This window comes from Sorex araneus, chromosome 10 (assembly GCF_027595985.1).
Source record: "Sorex araneus isolate mSorAra2 chromosome 10, mSorAra2.pri, whole genome shotgun sequence".
Classification (NCBI taxonomy): Eukaryota; Metazoa; Chordata; class Mammalia; order Eulipotyphla; family Soricidae; genus Sorex; species Sorex araneus.
The window spans coordinates 56,610,994-56,623,921 of record NC_073311.1 but is presented as its reverse complement, the minus strand read 5'-3'; the positions used below and the strand labels follow the sequence as shown (position 1 = coordinate 56,623,921).

The following is a 12,928-nucleotide window of genomic DNA, read 5'->3' as shown; positions in this document are numbered from 1 at the left end:
ATAGCACAGAGGGTAGGGTGTTTGCCTTGCATGCGGCTGACCCAGGTTCGATTCCTCCGTCCCTCTGGGAGAGCCCAACAAGCTACTGAGAGCATCCCACCCACATGGCAGAGCCTGGCAAGCTACTTGTGGCATATTCGATATGCCAAAAACAGTAACAACATGTCTCACAATGGAGATGTTACTGGTGCTCACTCCAGCAAATCGATGAACAAGGGGACGACAGTGCTACAGTGCAGTGCTATTGTTGTTGTTGTTACTGTTGTACTTACCAGCCATCCGTTGCTGTTATGTCATAGAAGTTAACATAACACTTAACTTGTTCTTGTGGAATCTTAATTTTGTTCCCAGTTAATGGACAAAGTGAATGAAAACCTTCTGTTGTCAGAGGCTGGGACTCCTTGGATGCCCCTGTCCTTCCTTACCAGCTCTCCCCCCGGATTGTCGGGCTGCAGGAAGCCTGTGGTTCATAGCCAGCCTGTCCCCAGGTCCACCGAGATGACAGTCCCATGAGTCAGAGATGCCCCACCCACCCGCTGCACTGTTGATCAAACTGGAAGCTGAACAATGCCACACAAACATGCATTTTCTTAATTCTAGCTTATGTATAGTTTAAGCAACCAAAGAGGGGGTTCAGAATCAAGACAGGACATTCCCAAGTGTACCACCTAAAGGAATCAAGAGATCAGCATAGTACCAAGTTAAAAAATATCTGCAAATTTACCAGAACGGTGTAAAACAAAGACCTGCCAAACTCGGGACAGTTTGTCCAGACTCCATTTTCCAAAACCAGAGACTGTTTTTACTGGGATGTGTGTCTTAACTCCCCGTTGAATTCAGAGGCAGGAGCATCATTGCGATTCTTCATCTGCCATATTGGACACACTTCAGTTTAGCCTTTTTCAGCTGAGGAGTGTTTCCACCATGAGTATTTCCTTTCCTTAGCATTAATTAAAATCCAGCAGTATGTGGCATTTAGTCGATAGTGCTGACACACACAAGTATTAATCTGACTAAAATTAGCCTAATTAAGATTGTCATTAAGTCTTACACAGAGCAGAAGTGTACAGCCCAGTAGGTAGAAATTATCTTGGCTTTTAAATAACATTTACATGGAAATGCAGATGAAGCATATTCAAATATCTGCCAGACCTTCCTCTTTAAAAATAAAACACTTAAAAATTCAAATTCTGAGTATAAGTCCTTTGTGATGTAGGTACAGCCCAAGAGTTTGCTTCTTTTTGCTTAACCAATAATTTCTATCGACTCCAATAATTAACAGGGATAGAAAGTTCCTTTTGGGGTTGGAATTAAGAGTGTTTGATAGTTTAAAGTCAATTGAGGATCAATTGCCTTCTTGGAAAGAAGAATTATGGCAGCAAAACTACTTTTTTCTATTACAGTTTTAGAATAGAGGCATGTTTCTAAGAATCATCACCTGTCTCCCAACTGCAAATGATCAGATAGAATTGTGTAAACACCAGATGAAACATCCTGTAACACCTAGCCTGAATAAATCATGGCCACAATTATTCATGTGTCTAATAAAATTGTTTCTAAGTTCTTCTTTTAAAAATTGGCATCAAAATAGGACCCCTCAAAAAAGGGGAAGCTACAAAGTAATCTAAACGTCATGATAGAAATATGAAAGAATTATCAAGAGTCTTTGGCTTTCTCTGTGACCACATTCGAATATACTTTTATGTATACAGAAAAGCCCAGACCAAGACACTCTGGAGAATGGAGAAATTGTATATAACATTCTCCCAAAGCTCATCCTAGGGCTCAAGCTAATTTCTAAGCTTCCTTCAGGTCTTAGAACCATCTTTCTGACACTATAACCCAGTTATCTCCAATCTTACTGATGGGAAACAGGCAAATAGAGGCCAGTTTTCTGAGGTTTCAGAAGCAAATAACTAGTCCTAGTTATTATCCTTCTGCGGTTCATTCTCTCTCTCTGTCTCTCTGTCTCTCTGTCTCTCTGTCTCTCTGTCTCTCTCTCTGTCTCTCTCTCTCGCGCGCTCGCTCACTTGCTCGCTCACTCTCTCCCCCCTCCCTATACATTTCCTTAAGTTTTGTTCAGTAAAAACTACTTGGCTTCACTCCAAAAAATACAATAAAGTTGAGGAAAAGTGGATCATCTGTAGAAATAATCGAGGCCTAATAGATAGACACAGTCGTGTCTGACTGGCATGTCAATCACTTACCAACTCCTTATTCAGAACCTATGCAGAACGGAAAACCCAAACTGAGCTGAAGCTTTTCAAATGAGTCCCAGTGGTCTACAGAGAAACAACAACAAAAGAAAACCCAAAAGATGGGGAGTTCAGTTCAAATAGTCATACAACACCAACAGAAGGGGGAAACGAAATGAAAGTTAAGCTATGGCATTCTAATAAATAGCAAGTGAGGAAGATCTAAAGGCAGCGGATACATGTGGCAATAAATGTATAGTTGTCTCTATCAGAGTAGTTTAGACACCCCAGTCTATTCTCATGTGAACAAGTTGCCTTTTCTGGGAAGTAACAAGATCATGGACACAAAGACAATTTCTCAGAAACTCAATAGAATCTCATATGTAAGGTTTTAAGCTTAAACACATGTCAGAGACCCACATATTTGATATCCCACACAAAACCATAGCTTTCTCAGTATATTCAGTTAATAGTCAAGAATCTTAAAGTATTTATCTTTAGCATAGATTTTGCTTCGATGTGAAATGAATGTGCAACCCAATCCTTGAATAAATTCTGGCTTCCTTTTATTTCACTGTGTTTTAATCTGGGAAATCATTGCATGCTAGGCCAGTAGAATAAACTACGGGGGCTTCAAAACTCTTTTGAACTTGTTTGAAACCACAGAGTCAATATTAAAACATACAATTATTTAGCAGGATATAATCTCTCCTCTGGAACCATTGTGCTTTATCTTGTAAATAAAGATCTGCTGAAATTGTAAATGTGTGCCTTCTGATAAACTACTTTGATGTGTGATGATCCCACAGAATTTAAGAATAAAAATGGGGCAGATTGCATTTAGGGCAGAATCAAAAACTTTTTTAAGCCATTTTTTTAGTGGCACCAGAGTGTGGTAGCAAATAAAACGCAAATGTAGTTATTTCGATCCTTTAGGTGAAATATGGTCTGCCCTAAAATAGCTGGGTGAAATAAATGTACTTGGCTTGAAATCATCTAGAGAACTGGATTTTGCTGGATTTTGCAAGTTCCCGCTTCTTAGTGCTCTGTGTTAGAGGAAGTGTCTCAAAGTTCGATATGTGTAGGAATTTTCTAGGGATCTTGTTTAAATGTATATCTGCTTTGATGATTCAATTAGAAGTCTAGCAAGCTTTGAGAATCAAGGGCAAGGGAAGAGATAAAACAACTATCCTGACATTATGTTGGGATGTGGCTTCATGTACAATTTTTGCCTGGCATGAATGAGGGCCTGGGTTCGATATGCAGAAGCACTGCAAAAAAAAAAAAAAAGAGGGGCTGGAGTGATAGCACAGCGGGGAGGGCGTTTGCCTTGCACGAGGCCAACCCGGGTTCGGTTTCCAGCATCCCATATAGTCCCCTGAGCACCAGGGGTAATTCCTGAGTCCAGAGCCAGGAGTGAGCCCTGACCATCACTGGGTGTGATCCAAAAAGCAAAAAAAAAGAAAAAAGGGAAAAAAGGAGAAAGATTGCCTTCTTGAGTTTTTTTTAAATCTGTGTACAGGTAGCAGGGGTCAGGTAAAAATGCCACAATTCCAAGGCAGTGGAGAGATAGTACAGTGGAGAGATAGTACTTTGGTGTTTGCCTTCCAACGTCCCAAATTTGGTTCTATCTCTGGCAGTACATATGGTTTCCCCCAAGTACCAAGAGGGAATCAGAGCCAGGAATAGCCACTGAGCACCACCAAGTGTAGCCCCAAACCTTGCCCGTCCCCCAAAGACCTCAATTTCTCATATGCTTAGAGCTGGAACTCAGGAATCGACAATAAAAGCTAATCCTTTAACCAAGGGTTGGCCAACCACTGCATAAAGCATCCCGTCAGATCAGCCATCTGTTTTCCTACTATAAGAAAACTGAGAATTGTTTTCAAGTATGGACATTTGCAACTGAGTCAAGAAACTACAACTCTGAACACCACTTAAGCAAAAGTCCATTGCCATCTTCCCCCCAAAATAATCTTTTTAAATTCATTAATAACAGTAGAAATGTATTCTCTCTTTAAGTACACATGTGGCTTCATTTTCTTTTTTGCAATCCGTCCTATGAAAGCTAAAATATTTATTAGCCTCTTTCCGAAAAAAAAAAAAATTACTGATCATTAACTATTACTTCTAATGCTACCATCAACTTCCTTGTATAAAATGTAAACATTTTTACATTGCAGAAGTGATGACCAAAACAAAGGGGGCATGTTTTTCCTTATCTAGATTATCCTAAATTTACTTGAATGTACCTAATATCATTAATAATTATACTATCTTCAGAATAATTTTCTAATTTCTTAACAGTAAACTGAAATATCTTTTCTGATCTGTCCCTAATGTAATTTTTCTCTTCTGGTCCTAAATAACTTGAGTTTCTCCCTTGTCTGAAAATGTATCTGACCCTTTTACAACTCTGTGCCTTTGCTCATACCATCGGTACTGTTTTCCTTTCCATATTAAGACACTTCTTTCTTTAAAGCATGAAGTTATTTTTCTCACCTTTCTGACTTAGAATCAGTTCTCCATATATTTCCCAATAAAATATGAGTCCACAATGACTGAGAATCGATCTTTCTCATCTGATATCCCCAACTGTGCAGTGCAGATAATAGGGGAGAGTCAACATTAAATTGGGCTGACATATTAGCTCTTTCTGATGAGACTGTAATGTGTCAAGTAATCTGGATAAATGCAATTATGTGATAAATTTGATCTTAAAGCTAGATAATACATGAAATTTATTTTTTATATGAACTTACAGAACCAAAATCTCTACTTCACTTTATATGTATTCTTATAGAATTTAATGTAAAATAATAATAGTAAATAAAAAATTTCCTCTAGTTTTTAAATGGTTATTCAGATTTCCTCTCTTTTGACACCATTCATTTCTTGAGGTCTCAGGAAAAAATAAACTTTATGGATACATTTAAATGCTGAGATAAAAGTTTTTTTAAAATTTAGCTACCAGTTTCTCTATCAACCAAAACAAACACCAAGCTATTTAAACATTAGATTGATTTTTCTGAATTGAAAGCTTTGCCTTATCTGAAATTTTATGCAACTTAGCAAAATGTGATTATCTCTAAATTTCAAGTAAATTCCATCATGCTAAAGTTTGTCTATGCTCTAAAGATGGGATGAAGTCCAGTAAAATGAATGCTAGATTGAGAAAATGGAAATGGTTTCAGTAGATATAAACTGGAACAAAACAGTCACTAAATCCTCACTCATTTCCAGACAACTGTCCTAGACAATTCTGGAAAGGTTAAAGGGAGAGAACTGACACACCTTCACCTATTCCCCGCCCCCCCAAATCCCCCCCAACACACACCCATAGCTAATTCCATGTTACACTTGACCTACATAACTTGTTGAATATGCTACTAAACAAAAGTTTCAGGACGTTAGTTTTAGTTCCCTAATAGCCGCTTTACATTTTCTGCAAAGATCAGAGAATATCAGAAAACTGAGGACTGGCGGTGCTTACAAGTTTTTCACCCAGTTAAAAATTCTGAATTTCCTGGAGCATGCAGCCACCTTTGTGTCATGGCTGCAACATCTCCAAACTGCTACAACACTAATAATCCAGTAGTATATTCTCATTTATACCAGACTGGATGGGATGTAACAAAGAAGGCAACCAATCTCGACTAACCAAACAGTGACACAGAAAGTTTAAACTGGAACAACACCTTAGTAATCCTTCATACAAGGACTTAATGCCTCCATGATGAGATTCAACAACTTACACTGATTTTCTTCTACAGAAATATTTTTGATCATTCTGTTAGCAATTTATTGATAACAAGCAGTAAAAACTATTTTACCGTGGGCCTTCTTTGGGGTCAGGCTTGAGGGGTGATTGGGAAAATTGGAGACAAGGTATAAATGGATGGAGGGAAAGTGTAATAGTGGTGGTATTGGTGTTGGAATACTAAATGCCTGTAACAAATTATCAGGAACAAAAATAAACTTTTTCTAAAAAATTAAAACATTATGAATATACATATTCATAAGGTTTTATAATATATATAGATAGATAGATAGATCTATCTACCTATATATCAGGTTTTATTTTCAGGGCACAATTTCATACCTCTATGAAGAGATAATTATTTTAAATTTCCCCCAAATCATTTTTGATTCATGTGTATCTAAAAAGGATGTCAAGAAAGATATATCTTCTCTGAGGATAAAAATTCAGACTTTCATGCTTTGTCTTTAATAATAATCACTACCGGTTGCCACCAGGAACCCTTCTCGTGATATCAGTACATTATCTTATTTAAATCTCATAGCCTCCCTACAAAGTAGGAACCAATTAGTCCCAGCGTTAAGACCTGAGGAAAGCGATAATGAAATTAAATAAGTGGCCTGAGGTCCTATCACCAGTAAGTTAGGATGGAGAGTCGCTGTGGTCATTTGCTGGTGACCAAGAGAGACAGAGCAGGATGCGCTTAGAAGGCAGGTAGGTGGCACCCACATTCCATCATTCTTTTAGCTCCAGGCTAAAAGAAACAGGTCAAGGAAACACCTTTTCGAAAGAATAAGAAATTCGAAGGCTTAGAACAATGATCTCTAGCTCCTCCTTTCTTTCCCCTTCAGTTGCTGGGCACCTCTGTGCCGCCCTGTCTGTGATGGTAGCAGGCGTCCTAGAGATCCACAGGAAGCGTTTCCCACCCCTGGAGCAACCGCGCTCAGGCCAAGCTCTCAGCATCTCCTCCATGCCTTGCGTCTACCTGGTCCTGCAGTACGTGCTACTGGGAGCGGCTGAGATGCTGGTCGGCCCAGCCTGTGAGTAGCCACTGTCACCTCCTGTTGGGACACACTAACTAACGGTTCATGGCAGTATCGATCGCTGCAGTGGAAGCAATTCCACAAGGTGGGGTTGGGGGCCGGGAACAGCCCATGAAAATCAGCCTATTGATCACCCTCATTAAAAAAAAAAAATAAGTGTCTGTTCTTGGGACTGGAGCAATAGCACAGCGGGTAGGGCGTTTGCCTTACATGTGGCTGACCCGGTTCAACTCCCAACATCCCGTGTGGTCCCCTGAGCACTACCAGGAGTAATTCCTGAGTGCTGTGCATTGCTGGGTGTGACCCAAAAACAAAACAAAAAAGTGTCTGTTCTTTTCATTCCTCTATCACATACAGCTAATAATTCTACCTGAATACGGATGGAACGAAAGATTTTCTAACCTGGTTGAAGATAGGAATTGTTTGGCCAGCTCCACTACAGGATTAAAAATAAAACTGATTAAAGCATCAAACAACCCCAATAGACTCAGCTGAAATCTCTCATTTCTCCTTCCCACTCCCTCCTGCTAACTCATAGACAAACTCTCATGTGTAACCTCTCCAAAAATGACATTCTAATGTTTTTTTGAGAGTGTACAAACTTAAAAATGAGAGGGAATGTGAAGATAATTTTCCAGATAACACAATATCTTTAAATTAATTTAGACTAAATAAAGTATGATCCTGAGTGTTTCATAAGACAGGTTCAAAATAACTTTATTAAATATCGAGTGCTTTCTGGACTATCTAGGTGGCTGATATTTTAAACTGATGAAAATAGTTCAGTGATTTCTTGCAATGTAATAATGAGTATTTGTCAGTTTAACCTACTGCATCTTAAGTTTCTCTATTCCTTCTAGTTCCCTGCATAAGCGACCTGGTTATAACTCAAGTCCCAATTACACAGCATTACGATTATTTTTATAACTCTTGTTTTCAATCTCTAGTCTCTCTGACTCTGTCTTCATAGATCAAGGTCTGTAGAGTGGTCATTCTAAATAAAAATTCAGAATTATTTTATTTGTGCCTAAAATACCAAATTATTCTATTAACTTCAGAAGTTATCTAAATTTATCAAATGTACTTATTTGAGAAATATATTCACTATATATACATATGTAAAGAAATTTCTTGAAAAGAATCCAAATAATTTAAGTTTGTGGGTATTCCATTCCTTTTTAAAATAATGTTAGGCCATTTCACTTAGGGCTGGAGCGATAGCACAGCAGTAGGGCATTTGCCTTTCATGCTGTCGACCAAGGTTTGAGTCCTCCACCCGTCTCGGACAGCCCGGCAAGCTACCGAGAGTATCTAGCCTGCACAGCAGAGCCTGGCAAGATACCCTTGGTGTATTCGATATGCCAAAAACAGTAGCAACAAGTCTCACAATGAACATGTTACTGGTGCCCGTTCGAGCAAATCGATGAGCAATGGGATGACAGTGACAATTATTTATATATATATATGTATATATATACACACACACATATATGGATATACGTATATTATGAATAAATTCTTTTATGAGGTTCTAAAATGTTGAATCACTGTCTGGCTCTGCAAGAAATACACTGTATCACTGTCATCCTGTTGCTCGTAGATTTACTCGAGCGAGTACCAGTAACATCTCTATACCTCCCAGCCCTGAGATATTAGCAGCCTCTCCTTACTCGTCTTTCCCAATGATTGGAGGCTCTTTCAGGGTCAGGAGAATGAGACCTATCATTGCTGTTTTTGGCATATCGAATATACCACGGGTAGGTTGCCAGGCTCTGCCCTTGCAGGCGGGATACTCTTGGTAGCTTGCTGGGCTCTCCGAGAGGTATGTGTGTGTATTATATATATATTATAATAATTATATATATAATATATATAATAATATATAATAAACTTTATATATTCTATATATATATTACTCTTTATGATTTGGTGCCTACTGAGCTCCATCAAATATGGTGTGGTAATTATGGACAATGGGTAGGAAGTGTCTTATAATGTGTCGCGAGGCTGCCTTGCGGGTCCGGAAAGCAGCCTGGAAGTATAAAAGAATGCCACTACATAAACACTGCGTCTTTCCTGATTTTATTTCCCCAAAGTTGTTGCAGGTAGTTAAGCAAAGTGTTCTGAGCTAGACGTGAAGAAATAGCAGCTCAACATACAAATGTCAGAGAGGTAATTACAAGCACAGACTGTTAAAAAGGTATAGTAAGTAATAGAATTCACTTGGCCCACTCCTCCCTGATTTACTGAAACTTAGATTCAGCTAAGTCAATTTACTTCACCCACTTCAGACATGGTGGTAGGGATCAGAAGAGTTTGTTTTTATTTCCAGCTTTGTCACTTATTAATAGTGTGACCTTGCAAATTCATTTAACCCCCACATTTCACCTTCTGATCCTTAAAGTAGAAGTAATTATAATTCTTGCCTGTATCACAGTATCAATATAGGAATCCACTGACTTGCTGCTTGACCCTGGGAAGATTATTTAGCATTTCCGAGCCCTCAACATTATCTATAAAACAGGTTGCTTTAAGAATGAGTGAAATATTTTATGTAAAGAAATCAACACAGAGTTCGTAACAGGGCCCTCAATAATTAGCAGCTATGCTGTGTACTGCTAGTATTACGACAGTGACACACATGAATGAGGGGTATGGCACTAGAGTCAAACATGGGTATCCTGCCCAGTTTTCTACCCACTCCCATGACTGTGACCCTAGAAGTGCTGGCAGTGTGAGAACCACATCTTCCTCATGAGTCAATCTTCTTATTTTTCTTAATTTTTTATTTGGGCTGGAGCGATAGCACAGCAGTAAGGTGTGTGCCTTGCACGTGGCCAACCTGTATTCGATTCCTCTTCCCCTCTTGGAGAGCCCAGCAAGCTACCGAGAGTATCGTGCCCTCGTGGCAGAGTAAGAATATATTTATGGGATTATTTGCTACAAAGGGAAAGCTGGTGGTATTAAGGAAGGGGGAAGTACTGGGCTGAGGATGATTGATAAATTATAATTTATACATTTCTTTGGCTTTAGACAACAGCAGGAATAGCATGGCAGCAATTTGAAAGTCACACTATGTAGATACAGATGTGCACAAGGACATAAATTTAGTGTAGGTATTTTGTGAAAATTCTCTTCTGGTTGCCTCAGTCTTTCCAGAGAAGTGGGAATCAGGTCATAAGTTCTGAGAAAAGTGGAGGAAGATATTTGAAGGTTTGCAGGAAGAATAAAGGTATGAAACTGATTCTTTAGCTCCTAGGACAAGAGACTGTAAATGAACTTGGGAGATAGGGAGTATCGCCCAAAGCCTTAGAAGAGCTTTTTGCTGTTTGTGGGCAGGAATTTACAATAAAATGGTCAAGAGGGTTATGTTTTTTTCCTCAACTATATTAAACTGGAACGATAGCACAGCGGGTAGGGCATTTGCCTTGCACGCGGCCGACCGGGGTTTGATTCCTGCATCCCTCTCAGAGAGCCCCACAAGCTACCAAGAGTATCCCACCCACAAGGCAGAGCCTGGCAAGCTACCCGTGGCATATTTGATATGCCAAAAAGAGTAACAACAAGTCTCACAATGGAGACATAACTGGTGCCTGCTCGAGCAAATGAATGAACAACGGGACAACAGTGCTACAGCGCTATATTAAACTGCAGGAGTATGGGAGTTAACACGGTAAAACAATGATTGCTTTGACAATCAAATTCTAGAACCTAAGACAACTAAGGTATTGGGTAGGCATGTGGAAAAAAATATCATCATAATGATTTGCCATGGAACTGAACTCTTTTCAGAGCACTGAGAATATGAGGAGCATGAGAGAGATGGGGTAGGGGTCGTGGAGGAGGGGTACTAGATTAGTGCCTGCACGGTGGCTCGTGAGCCGGAAAGATAGAAGCACAGTGGAGAGAGGTACACAAGGCTGAGGATGTGCAGTGGCAACAGTTAGAGTTCCCAGGCACAATGTTGACAAATTGATTCTAAGTGTCAGGCATAAAATAGTTAAGCTTTGTACCCTGGGCAGCCTCTGTTAGGAATATCCAAGGATGTCAGTCTGGTGTATAAGCAGTCATCTGTTTTGTTCTACAAATGGGGGTGGCTGAGTTCCACCTCCAATTCTGTTTGTGAAAAACAGGTTATGGACTGGATTTGCCTGTCTGTAGTTTGCCAACAGCTGATCTAGAGATAAGGCCCTGGGCGTGGCCAGAGGTGTGAGCAGCTAAGTTTAAATGGAAGAAAACAACATTAGGTAGGAGTTCAGGAACCAAGAAACTCAATGCTGGCAGGGGGGAAGCCTGGAAGAATGATTGATAGTTAGGCTCAAAGTGCCAACGTTTGGTGGGAATAGAACAGTAGGGTCTGTCTGTGAAAGAGCAGCAGATGACAGGCTAACAGAGCAAAGTGCCCCAGAAATGGGCAGGTGGCAGTACAAAAAGAGATGTTAGGTTACAAAATTAAAAATGAGATTTCAAGGCTCATAAAGGGGTAAGTAAGACTCTTGACTGGTAAAGAGAGAAGGAGGATCTGAGGACAGACAAAGTTGAATTTTTTTATTTTTGCTTTTTTTTTGGGGGGGGGTCACACCCAGCGACAATGCTCAGGGCTTACTCCTGGCTCTGCACTCAGGAATTACTCTGGCGGTGCTTGGGGGACCATATGGGATACCGGGGATAGAACACAGGTCGGCCACATGCAAGGCAAACATCCTCCCCGCTGTAGTATTGCTCCGCCCCCCAAAGTTGCATTTTCTAGGACAACAGTCCTTCCCCACCTGTTCAAAAGAACTTCTCACCAAGCACAAAGGTATCTTAACTGTTTTAGAAATGTTGGAGTGGAAGTTTCCAGCAGTGAGAGCCCAAGGCCAAAGGCCTCTGGAAGGTGGCAACAGCCGTGTGGTGTCTGGACTCCACATTCACTCGTTTGGTTCTCCTTCGAAGACTCTAAGCGGCCACCCTGCACATTGCTACTCTCCTTGACAAAAAAAGAAAGAAAAAATCAGCTGGCACATGCACTGAGAGTGGTTTTCGTTTTTCCTCCTCTGTGTTCCTAGTAAAGTGAGAATTTTAGGATAGTGGCAGACTTGTTGATAATATCCATACATAACACGGTAAAAGAAGTATCCCGGTGCCTTAAAAATCAAGTCGATGATCACTGGAGTCAAAACTAATCAGAACAAGCCAGTAGATGCTGGAGAATGGAGATTCAAAGAGTTGAAAAGCTAAGTCTTCTAAAAGGGAACCGGAGGCTTTCAAAACTACTAAAATGACACCAAAGAGAGATTAAGCAGCAGGCAGAGAGCTGGCCAAGTGCGTTCATGAATTATATACCGCACCAGAAGTTTTAGCAGGAGAAAAGCATAGGATTAATAATTAACTAGCAGAGTAATAATGGGCTTGTACGCTGCGCTTTTCCTCTGTGAAAGAAATCAGCCTACTTAGTCTTTTCGCCCATTGTTTGTCTCCTCATATTTATAGAGAGGGAAGCTCATAAGCCAAACCTTTTGTATAACTGTGAATCCTTTCTTTCCAAAGCCGTTTCAGCACTTCTCTCACACTAGCCTTTGGAGCGTCCTGAGAAATGAAAGAATCTGTGGGCTTGGAGCTGGGGTTCTCTGCGAGTGACCTGTCCTGCAAAGCACAGCCATGACAGCCAGGCCCCTTCCACTAACACTCGAGTCCCCCCACCCTAACCTGTTTATCATCACCATCTCCCTCACCCCCAATAAGTATTGAGTTAGCACTACCTCTACTCACCCCCACCAGAGATCAGAATCCAGGAAGGCTCCCCACTCCCTGCCCCTGCATTGTGCATCCTACCTGGAGTCCAATGCATGGGGGAGATCTGCAGAACTCAGAAGGGAAATGTTCAATGCAAAAAGGGCTACAAAAGGGGCTGGAGCCCTGGTACAGCACCCCTGACACCCCATAGGGAC

The 12,928-nt window shown here is 40.4% G+C and overlaps 1 protein-coding gene across 1 annotated transcript in view; it reads left to right on the top strand.

Annotated features, from left to right (window-relative positions):
- The window catches only part of SLC15A5 (solute carrier family 15 member 5), a 92,874-nt gene that overhangs the window by 41,372 nt on the left and 38,574 nt on the right, over positions 1–12,928 (top strand). Inside the window, exon 6 of the mRNA XM_004611363.2 lies at positions 6,807–6,995. Within this exon, the coding sequence (XP_004611420.2) occupies positions 6,807–6,995 (189 nt within the window). The remainder of the gene's footprint in view (positions 1–6,806; positions 6,996–12,928) is intronic.